This window comes from Peromyscus californicus, unplaced genomic scaffold (assembly GCF_007827085.1).
Source record: "Peromyscus californicus insignis strain IS unplaced genomic scaffold, ASM782708v3 Scaffold_17__1_contigs__length_78620276, whole genome shotgun sequence".
In the NCBI taxonomy this organism is placed as follows: domain Eukaryota; kingdom Metazoa; phylum Chordata; class Mammalia; order Rodentia; family Cricetidae; genus Peromyscus; species Peromyscus californicus.
Window position 1 is genome coordinate 13,508,721 of NW_026294469.1, and position 12,623 is coordinate 13,521,343.

Here is a 12,623-nt window from a genome sequence, read left to right on the forward strand (position 1 = left end):
GATCCTCCCCGTGGGAATTATCACCTCTGTGGTTATGATTTTATGTCAATCACAGATAACATTTACCACAGTGCATTCCATCCCTAAAACTTAACCATTGGATTTTATTTCTTTTTAAACTATTATGGAATCGCATTTCTTTTTCTAACTCTGTAAATATAAGCATATGGCAGTCTTTCTCCATATGCTGCAGCCACAATGTGCAATAGATGTATGGTTAGTAATGATGCATTAAAATTTCCTGTCTTCTCATGAATGAGTTGAACCTGTAAATCTCAAGAGAAATGGTTTTTTAAATGTGTGTTTATTTATTCATTGGAGGGGCATTGCACATGCTTCCGGATATGTGCAGAAGTCAGAGGACAGCTTCACTGAGTTGTTTCTCTCCTTCCACCCTGTGGGTTCCGGAACTGAACTCAGTTAATCTGTCATAGCAGCAAGTGCCTTTGCCTACTGCACCACCTTATTGACCCCAGATAAGTGTGTGACCTGAAGATGAACTTAACCAGTGACCACAGTGACAGGTCTCATATTTACAACACATTTTTGCCTATGAAAAGCAGAACCAAAATGAAGTCATAGGAGAAAACTTACACTACGAGGCAAACATCTTTGTAACTGGAGGAAAGAATTGAAAGTATTTAAGGGAGACGGAGCTTTAATTCTACCAGAGAATGATGATGGTAAATTTCAGTGCTTCTCTGTTTTTTCTCAAAAAATGAGCATGCTGCCTAAATGTAGATAGTGCTTTATAGTTCACTATTTTCCTGTGAAATTTCTCATTGCTCCTCACAACTGAGAGAGGTGTCTATCTTTGTTTCCCTCATAAAATGAAGGTGCACTCTGCTGTCTAAACCCTCTTTTCCTATAGGAGGAAACAGATTTCTGCATAGAGTACTGATTACAGCACACATCAGATCATGTTGTTGTTGTGTTAGTTGGGTTTCCCGTTGCTGTGTTGAAACACCAAGAGCAAAATCAAGGTGAGGAGAAAAGAGTTAATTCTGCTTACCCTGCCACATCACAATTCACCATCAAGGAAGTTGAGGCATGAACCTAGAGGCAGAAGCTGGGGCCATGGAGGAATTCTGATTACTGGCTTACTCCTCATGGCTTGCTGAGCCTGCTTTCCTATGGAACCCAGGACCACCACCCCAGAGGTGGCCCCTCTGCAATGGACCCCCCCACATTAATCACTTATTTTAAAAAATGCCCTACAGGCTTGCCTAGCCTGATCTTACGGAGGCATTTTCTCAATTGAGGCTCCCTCCTCTCAGATAACTCTAGCTTGTTGACGTAAAAGTTGACGTAAAAGCTATCCAGCATGGTTGTATATGAAGTAATTGTATACACTGTGCACAATTAAAATGAAACAGAGAAAATACTTCCTTATTACGTCATCAGTATATTTTTTTGCTTGCTCTCTTTCTCTTTCTTTCTCTCTATCCTTCCTTCCTTCCTTCCCTCTCTCCTTTCCTTACCATACTTGCCATTTTGCACATTGTGGTTCTAGAACCCAGAACATCATCACTAAACAAGGCCTGTATAAATACTTATTAAAAGAAGGAAGGTTTGAGCCCCTGAGCTAGAAGGCTAAGAAGCTCAGGTAACAGCCTGAACTGAAGAGTGTGTGTGTCGGGGGGATGGGGGTGTCTTCATTGGTCCCTGACACACCATTATGACGAGGGGCTGAGCTCCTGTGGCCACCTGACACCCACCTCTATGAGACCTGTAAAGTCATTTTTACTTGATGTCTGCGTGTCTCTTAGAATACTGAATGAAATACTTAATTTGAGAATTGTCGTGTGGAAAAGACAATGCTTATGGTGTGTATGTGTGTGTGTGTGTGTGTGTGTGTGTGTGTGTGTGTGTGTGTGTGTGTGTGTGTGCGCATGCATGAGAGAGAGAGAGAGAGAATCTAAGGATATAAATTTTGTTTTATGGTTGCTTTTTTTCGTTGCTGTGACAGAGTGTCTGTCGGAAGGAAACTGAGGCAGGAAAGGTTGATCTTGGCTACTGACCCCCTTCAGCCAGACAAGTCCTCTACTCATAAAGGCTCCACAGCCTTCAAAATCATGTCACAATTTGGGGACGGAGCATTCAAAGCATGAATCTGTGAAAAATATTTCAATGTCGATCCATAACAGGTAGGAATTAGAATAAGTTGCTGCAGTGAAGTTTTCCACAAACTCACAAACATACTTTGCGGATATGCAGTGTGAGGACTGGAGTGAAGTTCCATTTTTAGAGTATTTGGTGAAGGTGCACAAAGCCCTGAGTTTGATCCCCAGTCGCATATAAACCAGTTTTGGTGGCACCCACCTGTAATCCCAACACTCAAGAGGTAGAGGCAGGAAAGAACACAGTTTGGCATTTCAAATCCAGCCCACAAACTACTCAAAACAATTACCTTAACTTGGTTCTCATACTCTGAAGATGATGGTTGCCATGGAAAATCCCCATGGGCAGAAGTGCACAGATTAGGAAATTAACATCTAAGGAGGGAGAGTTGCGTGGATTTTGAGGGAAGCTATCCCGTAGTTATGGAACCTGATTGGGTGACTTATCAACAGAACTCTCTCTGCATATTCCTGCATATATCAGAGGGGAGAAAGTCAATACAACCTCAGACACCAGTCACCACCACTTTAAGCATGAAGGGCAGGGGTAAGTGTTGAAGAGACAAATTTATTGGCACGTAAACACACTATGTGTTTGGAAGACAAATTGTATACATTCTCAGTATATCTCCAATTTTCTTTTTTCCTAATTAAAAAAAAAATCATACTGCAGTAGATGTCTTGCTTATAGATGTAAACATCAAATCTCTCTTAAATGATATGCACAAAATTATGAGTTGAAAACAATCAGATCCTTACAACAGTTAGCCTGTTAGGACATACCAGGCTCTCTTCATGCCAAAGGACTGAAGAAGACAAGCTGTGGGATGGTCTTTCTGTATGCTATGAATGTGTGTTGCTACCATTGGTTAATAAAGAAGCTGCTATGACCTATGGCAAGACAGGACAGAGGAAAGGCAGGGTCAGAGCAGACACTTCAAGCCACCACCCAGGAAGTAAGATGTAATGGGACACAGGTAATGCCACAAAACACATAGCAAGACATAGGTTAATAGAAAAGGTTGAATTAAGTTGTAAGAACTAGTTAATGATAAGCCTGAGCCATAGGTCAAACAGTTTGTAATTAAGATAAGCCTCTGAGTGTTTACTTGAGACCAAGCAGCTGCAGGACACAAGAAAACTTCCAGCTACAAAGACAGACTTCAGGCAGAGATTCCTATGCTCCAACATGAATATATTTGCCTGGGGATGTTGTTATGAGACAGCTTCTGGATCTCTGAGCATGGAGTGGGGATTTCTGAAAAGTTCTGGCTTTGCTACCTTGGCTGTCATGCAGTACTGTAACAGAAGCATCACCAGAGAGCTATTTTACAACCTTGGATGTGATCCCAGTGTGCCGTCAAAGTTGAGACTCACTACTTCAAAATGGTGGGAATTATGGTAGTCTACAATCGTTGACTTCTTCCATCTCCAGCCTCAGGCCTTTGAGACCCTTCACGGGTTGGACTGGAGAGATGGCTCAGTGGTTGAGAGAATCTTGGAAGGTCTGCAGCTCTGTGGTAGTGAGAGTCGTCTGTGAAGCTTCATCAAATGTTTCCCTACTCTCCTACATCTTAGACTTGAGATGATTCTGAGGAGATCAGCAAGTGCTTTAGAAAGAGGATGGCACTCACTGAGTCAGTGAGATGGACCGAGCCTCTCCATGGCCCGTCAAAGACTGGAACTACATCATGACTCACACTAACTCTCGATGTGTTTATATTCATCTCATTTCTGTCCCTTCTCCCTCGGGTGTTTATGACATTAGGCATCTCTATCTGGGCATAATTGAGCTTCCGCACATTATAAATTATAAGGTTATAAAATTGTTCCTTGGTGATGCTGCTCTGACTGGTCACTACCTCGCCTGATGCAGCAAAGCCAAGGTCTCTCAGAATACAGCATCTCTAACCCCACCTCAGAGGGGCTTTAGATCAGAGCTACTTCATTCCTTCCTTTCTTTCTTCCTTCTTGTGTCTGTCATTGGTAGTTTCCCCACAGATACCCGGATTTAAGTAAGCCTAACTATGGACTTACACTCTATCTCCTGTTTAAAAGGTGTGTGACATCAGCGAACAGCTTACAAACAACTCCATAGCAACACATTCCGCTAATTCTTTCACCCCCAACCTAAAGCTTCTAAATGCAATTGCCTGGATGTATATAAAACCAGTGGACCTGTGTCTGTGTACATTGATTTTTAAGGCCAGACTCTTCAGTTTAATAACTCATCGCTGAAATCAATACTAATAACTTATGATCATATGAAGTAGGATTCCCTTAAGAATACGTTTTTGTTCATTCTTGATATGGTTAATGTGGGGGGGGGGGTGTTAGTCAGAATGCTGCCTCACCCAGTGTAGCAGTATAAAACATATCTAGTTGCGTAGATGAGGAAGCTCGACTTACTCTCCCTTTTGCCAAGTAGCAGGTGCTCTTGAGTCCTTAACGCTTGATAACTATTTAGTAAAACGTGCACAGTGCCATCTAGTGGTCCATTGTCATGACTGCATATTCCTGAATCATTTTTCTGGAAACAACAGTAAGCAACCCATAGGTAAAACTGTTGGGCCTGAAACAGACTTCCGGCTGATTTCTCACTAGATCCCAACTTAACAGTTCTCACTGCTCCTACTTAAACGGGAGAAAGACTGATGAAAATAATTAGTATGGGGCAGTGAAGAGCACTGGGTGCTCTTCCAGATCACCCGGGTTCAATTCCCAGCACCCACGTAGCTGCTCACAACTGACTATACTTCCAGTCCCGAAGGATCCAACGCCCTCTTCTGAACTCTGTGAGTACCAGGCACACACATGGTACACAGACATACATGTAGGCAAAACACCCAGAAACACTGAAAATAAACAGCAATAACCAGAAAATTACAGAACCCTTGTGAGGTGATTAAAAACTAAGAGGAAACACGTAGTCACAGTGTCACAGGCACATATACAATAAAACGGACTGGGTTAGTCTACACATAGCAGCATGAGCCTCGGATCCCAGCAGTCCTTGAGGTGGGTTGATATTTGGGTTTGAGGCCAGTCTGGTCTACACAGTGAGTTCCGGGACAGTGAAAGGTGTTTCCCCACACAGCCATGTCCTGTGTCATTTATTTGGTCTCCAGCAATAGGTTTGGCTGTCCCTGCTTTCCTCCTGTCTGTCTCCGCGTCTTTCTTCCATTAGAAATAATACCTTCAAGCTGGACCTCACCGTGTAGCTCTCCTTACAGCCTGTGTCTTCGTGCTTGGCACAAAAATCAAATCCCGCTCAACGCCACGGTGTGTCCCCACTGCGACCTTGTCCTCCCGGCCACCACAGCTATGTCCTGTTTCTGTCTGTACCTAGTGCCCTGAGCCTTACCATATGAAATTAGTTCTTGCTGCCTGTGTGGCTGAGTGACACTTGTGTCCTCACCAGAGATAGGACCTCATGTGAAGCATAGTCACAATTTTTTGCCATACACCTTTGAGCCTCACAGTACCTTACTCATAATTTTAAACCCAGTTTTACTTAGATCCTTTGTAATTATCTGTCCTTACAATTGGCTAAACCAATTGGCTTTGCTTTTCAGTGTATTGAGGCCTTAGGTGTGGGGAAACACAAATACTAAGCACCTTTACTTCAAATGAGTTCAGTATGACATCTAGATGTTTTATTTGCCTGTAACAAGAAGTCCTTATTTCCTGTGACGTGCCGAGTGTTTTCCAGGGATTGACTCTTTTCATCCACATTGCGATCAAATGAAGATATTAGTAACATTCTGAAAATTGTCTGTACTGAAGGATGGTGATTCAAACCATCACTGTGATTCTTCACAACTGTGCTGTGTTGTCTCTTTTAATTCAAATATGTCCTTTGAAACCCTTGCTTCCATGGTGAGTTACTTTGGAATTTTTCTCACTTACTCGTCAGATGTGTGATTATACTGCCATGATATTAAGTGGCTGTGATGGGTGCTAGAGGGGTGAACATTTATCACAGCACACAGAGACGTACTGTGGCATTTACAGTACAGAAACAGACAGCCGTGTTCAAAGGAGACACACGGCAGAGGTACAAAACCTGGAGGTGAGGCCAGAAAGACAACCTTGAAGATGTGGTGTTGATGCGTAAGTGTGGTGAGTGAGACATAAATGAGAAATACAGAGGCCAAATGTAAACAGACAAAAGCCTTTTCAAGCCATGTTTAGATTTCAAATTAATGAGAAATTATGAAAGGACTTTACATCTCAAGCAAGTGACATGTTATATTGCAATTAAAAAATGAAGTCAGTCCAATCTAATTCCTGTTCTCCTTACATTTTGCAGATACATTCTGAGAAGCAGGCTCACAGAGTGCACAAATAATAATGATAGGAATCACAAATATTACACTCAAGAATAAAAATAAATCCCCCAAAACTTACATTTTTAAATGCTACTTCTCTGGGAGTGCCTCGTAGTGCTAATTAAACTTAGATAGAAGCCAGGCTAGAGAGATCACTCAGAGATTAAGAGCACTCGCTGCTCTTTTGGAGACCAGGATTGGGTTTCCAACACCCACATGGCAGTTCACAACCATCTAAACCTCCAGTTCCAGACAATCGAATGCCCTCTTCTGGCATTCATGGGCATTGCATGCGTGTGGTACACATATATATGTAGGCAAAACACCCACACCCATGAAATAAAAGCAAATAAATCTTTTTAAAAGAATAAGATATAAAATAATTCAGGAAAGACACTGGCTATCAGTCTCTGCCCACTACACACACACACACACACACACACACACACACACACACACACACACACACACACTGGCCTCCATCCAGACTAGCCTCTTAACTTACCAAGAAAACAGAAGCACATGATAATCCAAAGACTTGCACATAATTACTTATAGTGACTTTATTGGTAACAGTTACAACCTGCATCAACTCAAATACCCCTCAACAGAAGAGTTAGGAACCAAACTGTGATGTTTCCAGATAGGAAACATCATGTTACAAAGGAGCGAACTGTCGATACATGTCCAATAATGAGGACACTTAGAATAGTTATGCTAAGCAGAAGCATCCAGGTGAACAAATGGAATTCTAGTTATTTAGGATTCGATAAATTTGTAAGAGAAGGCAAGAAAAGCCGAGTTGCCTGATTGCAAAGAATGGATTGCAGGGGCACGCATGAACACTCTTAGTGGTGATGGCTGCTGGGATGTCATAGTAATACTTCAGTAGACAAACAGAAAAATACTTCCTGAGTATTTCAGGAGAAATAAAATTTTGACCAGGTTGGTTAAGCAGTCTGTGACTTAGTTCTGCTGTTGTGTGGCCTTGTCCTCTCTGCTTCCCTTCTTGCCCCGTCTCTTATCTGTGTGTGTGTGTGTGTGTGTGTGTGTGTGTGTGTGTGTGTGTGTGTGTGTGTGTGTGTAAATATATAGGCACAGAAATAAACTCATTTCAAATACTCAAAGTGAATTCTGATCTCCTTTGGGCACTTAGAACTTAAGTTCTTGTCTTCTTTTCATTTCAAGCAGTCACTGTGTTCAGGGGGGAGTGTTTTTAAAGCCCGGTCGACTTGAATTTGACTACAAATTTTGCTAGTGACTATTCTTATGTTGACAGTTAACTCGCCTGTCCCTCAATCTCCTTGCATGTAACATTGGAATACTGACCACATTTCAAAGGTAGGCTAACACAGAAAATGATGATATTAATCGCCAACTTGACAAGGTCCAGCCTCACCTAGGAAATACACCTGTAGGCATGAAGGCGTTTCCAGACTTGGTTGATTGAGATGGAAGGCCACCCTGTTGTATGGGCAGCACCATTCTGTAGGATGGGGTCCTAGACTGAATAAAATGGAGAAACTGAACTGAACAGCAGCACTGACCTCTCCCTGCTTCCTAATTGTGGGTGCAATGTGACCCGCTATCATGGCTTCCCCATCATCATGGACTTGTACCCTTTCTTCCTAAAGTTGCTCTTGTTGGAGATTTCATCACAACAATGAGAAAGTACCCAATACACTTGGTATTCGGTAAGTCATTTGTTGCTAAGTGCATGGTCTTCAAGTCCTGGAGATGGACTTCGACTCGTGTGCACCCCTGCAGCAGTTGAGCACAGTGCAGAACCTAGAGAACTCAGGGTCGGGTAAAGCAGCATGCTGCCCTCCAGTGTGCTTCAGGCTGATGTCTTCACTCTGCTTCCATTGTAGTGCACCTGGTGGACATCTGGAACGTCATCGAAGCGTTGCGGGAAAATGCTCTGAATAACCTGGACCCAAACATAGAACTCAATGTGGCCCGCCTGGAGGCTGTGCTCTCCACCATTTTCTACCAGCTCAACAAACGGATGCCAACCACTCACCAGATCCATGTGGAGCAGTCCATCAGTCTCCTGCTGAACTTCCTGCTCGCAGCCTTTGACCCGTGAGCCCCCTGTGACTGTCAATTACTCTCTCTGTGTTTGGGTTCTGTTTTCTTTTGTACTTTTCTTGGTCATTTTCCCAAATGATTTTCTAGATTCATTATGTTTTTTTTCTTCATCAGATGTTATGCTCATAAGTAAAACTTTGAAGGCCGCAGAGACTAGAGAGTAAATAACACACAGGAGTGGGAGGCAGCTATATTTTATAAGAAAACCTTTATTTACCTCATCATCCCACATGTTATGGTTTGCATGGGTGCTCCAGAATGCGGCATGATAGCTTGCATGCAGAGGAATTTGATAAAGCACAGAGAGGGAGGATGTGTCTAACTTGGTTCCTTGCAACTTAACCTAAGACCATGGTTTCTGAAGTATCGTGAGAACACCCTAGCTGACAGGAAAGAAATTGAAGTATCTTGGCCAGCCTAGAAACAATGATGGGCGTTACGTGGACTGGTCAGTTGAGTGCCACGATGAAGCAGTACGCCACTGTCATGCACCACGGCTGAAACGTGGCCTCGTTATCCCATAATTCCTCCCTCCTAGAATCAGAGAGCCTCAGAGCTGGCTGACATCTTAAAGAGCATTCATACAAATCTCATTTCACAGATGAAAAGCCTGAAGCACAAAGAGATTGTCACTTATCCAGTTCTCTGTGGCATGTCAGTGGAGGACCGGGGACTCAGGAATTCTGCTAAGGTTTCTCTTTCTCCGGTTACCTGACAGCCATATGACATGTGAAAACACCAGGAATTACCTGATCAGCCTGGCATTTCAAAAGGGCTTTTACCCTCAGCCCCTAGTGTTGGCACGACATCTCCACCTCAGCTTGTACCATGTTTTGAATATTAAAAAAGGGAAGTGCAAAGCTGACCTTTACGCAATCACGTTTTAACTTGGAACACCTTGCTTAGACCCCTGTCCAAGTGCTCCGAAACGTGTACCGCGGCAATGGAGATGCTCCAGCCATGCTAATGGCATTGTCCTGCTCACCCAAGTCACCAGCTGTCACTTTGGAACCTAGAATGGTAGTGGAATTGTCCCCACTGGGTTTGATCAGCATATATTATTGTCTCCGTGATGACTATATTGTGAGAAATTTGCAAGCTGAAAACAAATGCTTTTAAAATCAGCTGCCCAAACAGACAGATTTCTTTCCTTGTGCCTATTTCAGAACCAGACGATCTGCTCTGGTCTGACCACTGTGGAAACTGGGAAGGGACAGTGAGCGAGGGCTGTGGTTCCACGTGGCAGGTGATAAAATGGAACCAGGTCATGGAATTTCTGTCACAGAATTCCCATCCTGACCCCTTAACAAGAACACAATGGAGTCTGAATTTGCCACTAAAGGCTGAGTGGGACCCTTTTGTTTTTAATGTGCACTATCCAGCATCCTATTGCTGAGTCAAACACATGAGATAAATAACTTCCAGGGGTGGGGTGGGAGGGTTGGGAGGGGAGGTAATTTTGGCTCACAGTTTCTGTGGCTTTGGTCCAGGTTCACTTGGCACCACTGCCTTGGGGCCTGTGAGTGAGGCAGGGTACCGGAAGATATCTGTTCACTTGTGAAGTCTGGGAAGCAGAGAGAGGGTGTTGGAGTCCCAGTGTTCCCTTTAAGGGCTTACACTCCATGACCTAACTTCCACTCAATCCTATTTATAAAGATTCCATCATTTCCCAAAAGTGCCACAGTCTGGCAACCAAACCAACCAAGCCCTTAGTATATGAACTGGGGAGTGGGGGGTCTAAATCACAACCAAATGTGTTGATGGAAAATATTAAAATAAATATGGGACTGGAGAGATATCTTAGTGGTTAAAAGAACTTGCTACTTTTGCAGAGGACTCAAATTCCATTCCCAGAACCCACATTGTGGCTCACAACCATCTATAACTGCAGTTTCCAAGATATCGAACATCCTTCATGGGCACCAGGCACACACATGGTACACATACATAAGTACAGGCAAAACACTGACAGACGTAAAATATTTTTAAGGGAAATATTATCCCCTCCTAAGTTCTAAAATATTTCTAGAAATGCATAGAGAATCAAAGTTAAAACATAATTTGTACCCCATTCCATAAATACAGAAACAGGACCAGATTAGCAATAATGAAGGGATCGCCTTATGAAATACGTAGCATAGGGTTAGAAGTTCCCCCATTTGTTTAGAAACATTGGTTAGATTATTTTACAAAGCAAAGTCATAAGTGTTCCCTTGACAGCTACTGATAACATTGCATTTTGAGGCCAGATGAATTTGAAGTCCACTATCCTTTGGTAAGAAGTCATTCACAGAACTGCAGGGAAAAATGCTTGTCACTAGCTCTTCCTATAGATCAGCTGCCCCTGGGTGTTTGCAGCGAAGGAGATTTACAAACATATGCAACTAAAACTCTATTCTGGAAGCATCCGTGCTTTCTCTCCCCTGGAATAGAATAGCTACGTGGGAAGTTTTACTGGCGCCCAGGTTTTTCCATCTGATAGCTTTTGGAATTCCAACAAGAAATGCAAGCCATCAGGAAGTTCTGCTCACTCCAATTGTAACTTAAGTGAGTATAAGAAGAGAAACTAAAGAAGGAAATAAATGTTCATTTCTATTTCTTATAATAGTAAATTTATGCTTACCCAAACAAGCTCCAATATGGAGACATGATGTCACTTCCTGCCACCCACTACAGAGCCTGTGTTTAAAGCAACTTATTCTATTTTGACAGATAAGAATGAGCCTGATACTAGTAAAACAAAAATGTGCTGCTGCTGCTGCTGCTGCTGCTGCTACACACTTGCTGTCATCTCTCAGGGGTTGCCTCCCATTTTAAATGAACATATTTTTAAATTGGGAAATCAAATAAGAAAAATCAAAGGTACCTTAAGACCCTACACTCTAGAGAGGTCATTTAAAAAAAAATAGGTAAGGAAAGACGGGAGAGTGATTACAAGCCATGTACAGTGAGAATCTGCATTTGGAGAAATGTGCTCATTCTTTTGGCAGGGCCTTAAAATTCACCAGACTCAGCCATGTGGACTCTGAAATGATCATTAAAGCCCACTTTAATTGGCTGTATCCTAGGAAACTACATTTACCTTCCTACTATCATAGTTCCCCAAGAATAGCATTTCCCCCATGGCCCCAAAACCTGGTTATGAGTTCTCAGGCAGTGTGCCTCCCACAGACAACAAGCAGCTCTGTGGCCACAGGACATCTCTGCTCTACATCCAGGCCTTCCTCATCCAGACACTGATCCCTATAGAGGACAACTTGAATGTCACTGTCCTATCCCCACACTGGCCACTCTGTCACTGAGGAGATGAGCCCTGAGTCTAAAGAAATTCTATTCTTCTTGACTTTCTATCTCAAAATGCTGTTTCTCTGGGAGGGTCCCAAACACAACTATCCCATGGCCACAATCTTACTTTCCTGGAGTCTCTATTGATGGATCGATAGTCCTGGAGAGAATGGGGAGAGACGTGTCAAAAGATGGAAACTGAGGCTGTGAGGGAAGAGGATATATTAAGATGGAGTCAAAGCTTGAATCAGGTGCTTTCTCTTCTTTCTACAAACCTTCAGGAGGTGGCCTGCCACCTGACCTCTGCTGCCAGAGCCATCACCTGTCACGTTCTCCTTCAGAATTCACCACCAAATGCCAGCCAACTATCACAGTAACCTTTTGTCCCTATCCCAAAGGAGGAAATCCCTTTGAAGAGCTTAAAGGAGATTTGCTGCTGCTATTATGTTTTTATACTAGGATATAGTAAAGCAAAAGAGAAATCATGGGGCATAAAGTTGTAAGATGAAGAGAAGTCTTAGATTGCCACGATGTCCAGCCTTTGTGGAGGGTCACTGGCTCTGTGCAGGCCTTTGCCTTTCCCAGTCAGGTGGATCGTCATTCTCCTGTCCTTCTGTTCGTGCACAAGATTCTCCCACTCTCGTCTAGAGCGTGTTTAACTATTCACTTGGTGTTCTCCCACAAAATACTACAGGGTGGAACTGTAACTCATTCTTCTTCTCATGAATAGCCCCTGAGACCATGCACAAAGTGAGGATGAGTCAAGCAAAAATCAAAGGCTGGCCTCTCTTAGCTC

At 43.0% G+C, this 12,623-nt stretch overlaps 1 protein-coding gene across 1 annotated transcript in view; it reads left to right on the forward strand.

The window, feature by feature from the left end:
- Dtna (dystrobrevin alpha) overlaps positions 1-12,623 on the forward strand; it is a 171,084-nt gene that overhangs the window by 65,027 nt on the left and 93,434 nt on the right. Inside the window, 1 exon segment of the mRNA XM_052741642.1 lies at positions 8,323-8,536. Coding sequence (XP_052597602.1) covers positions 8,323-8,536 — 214 coding nt within the window.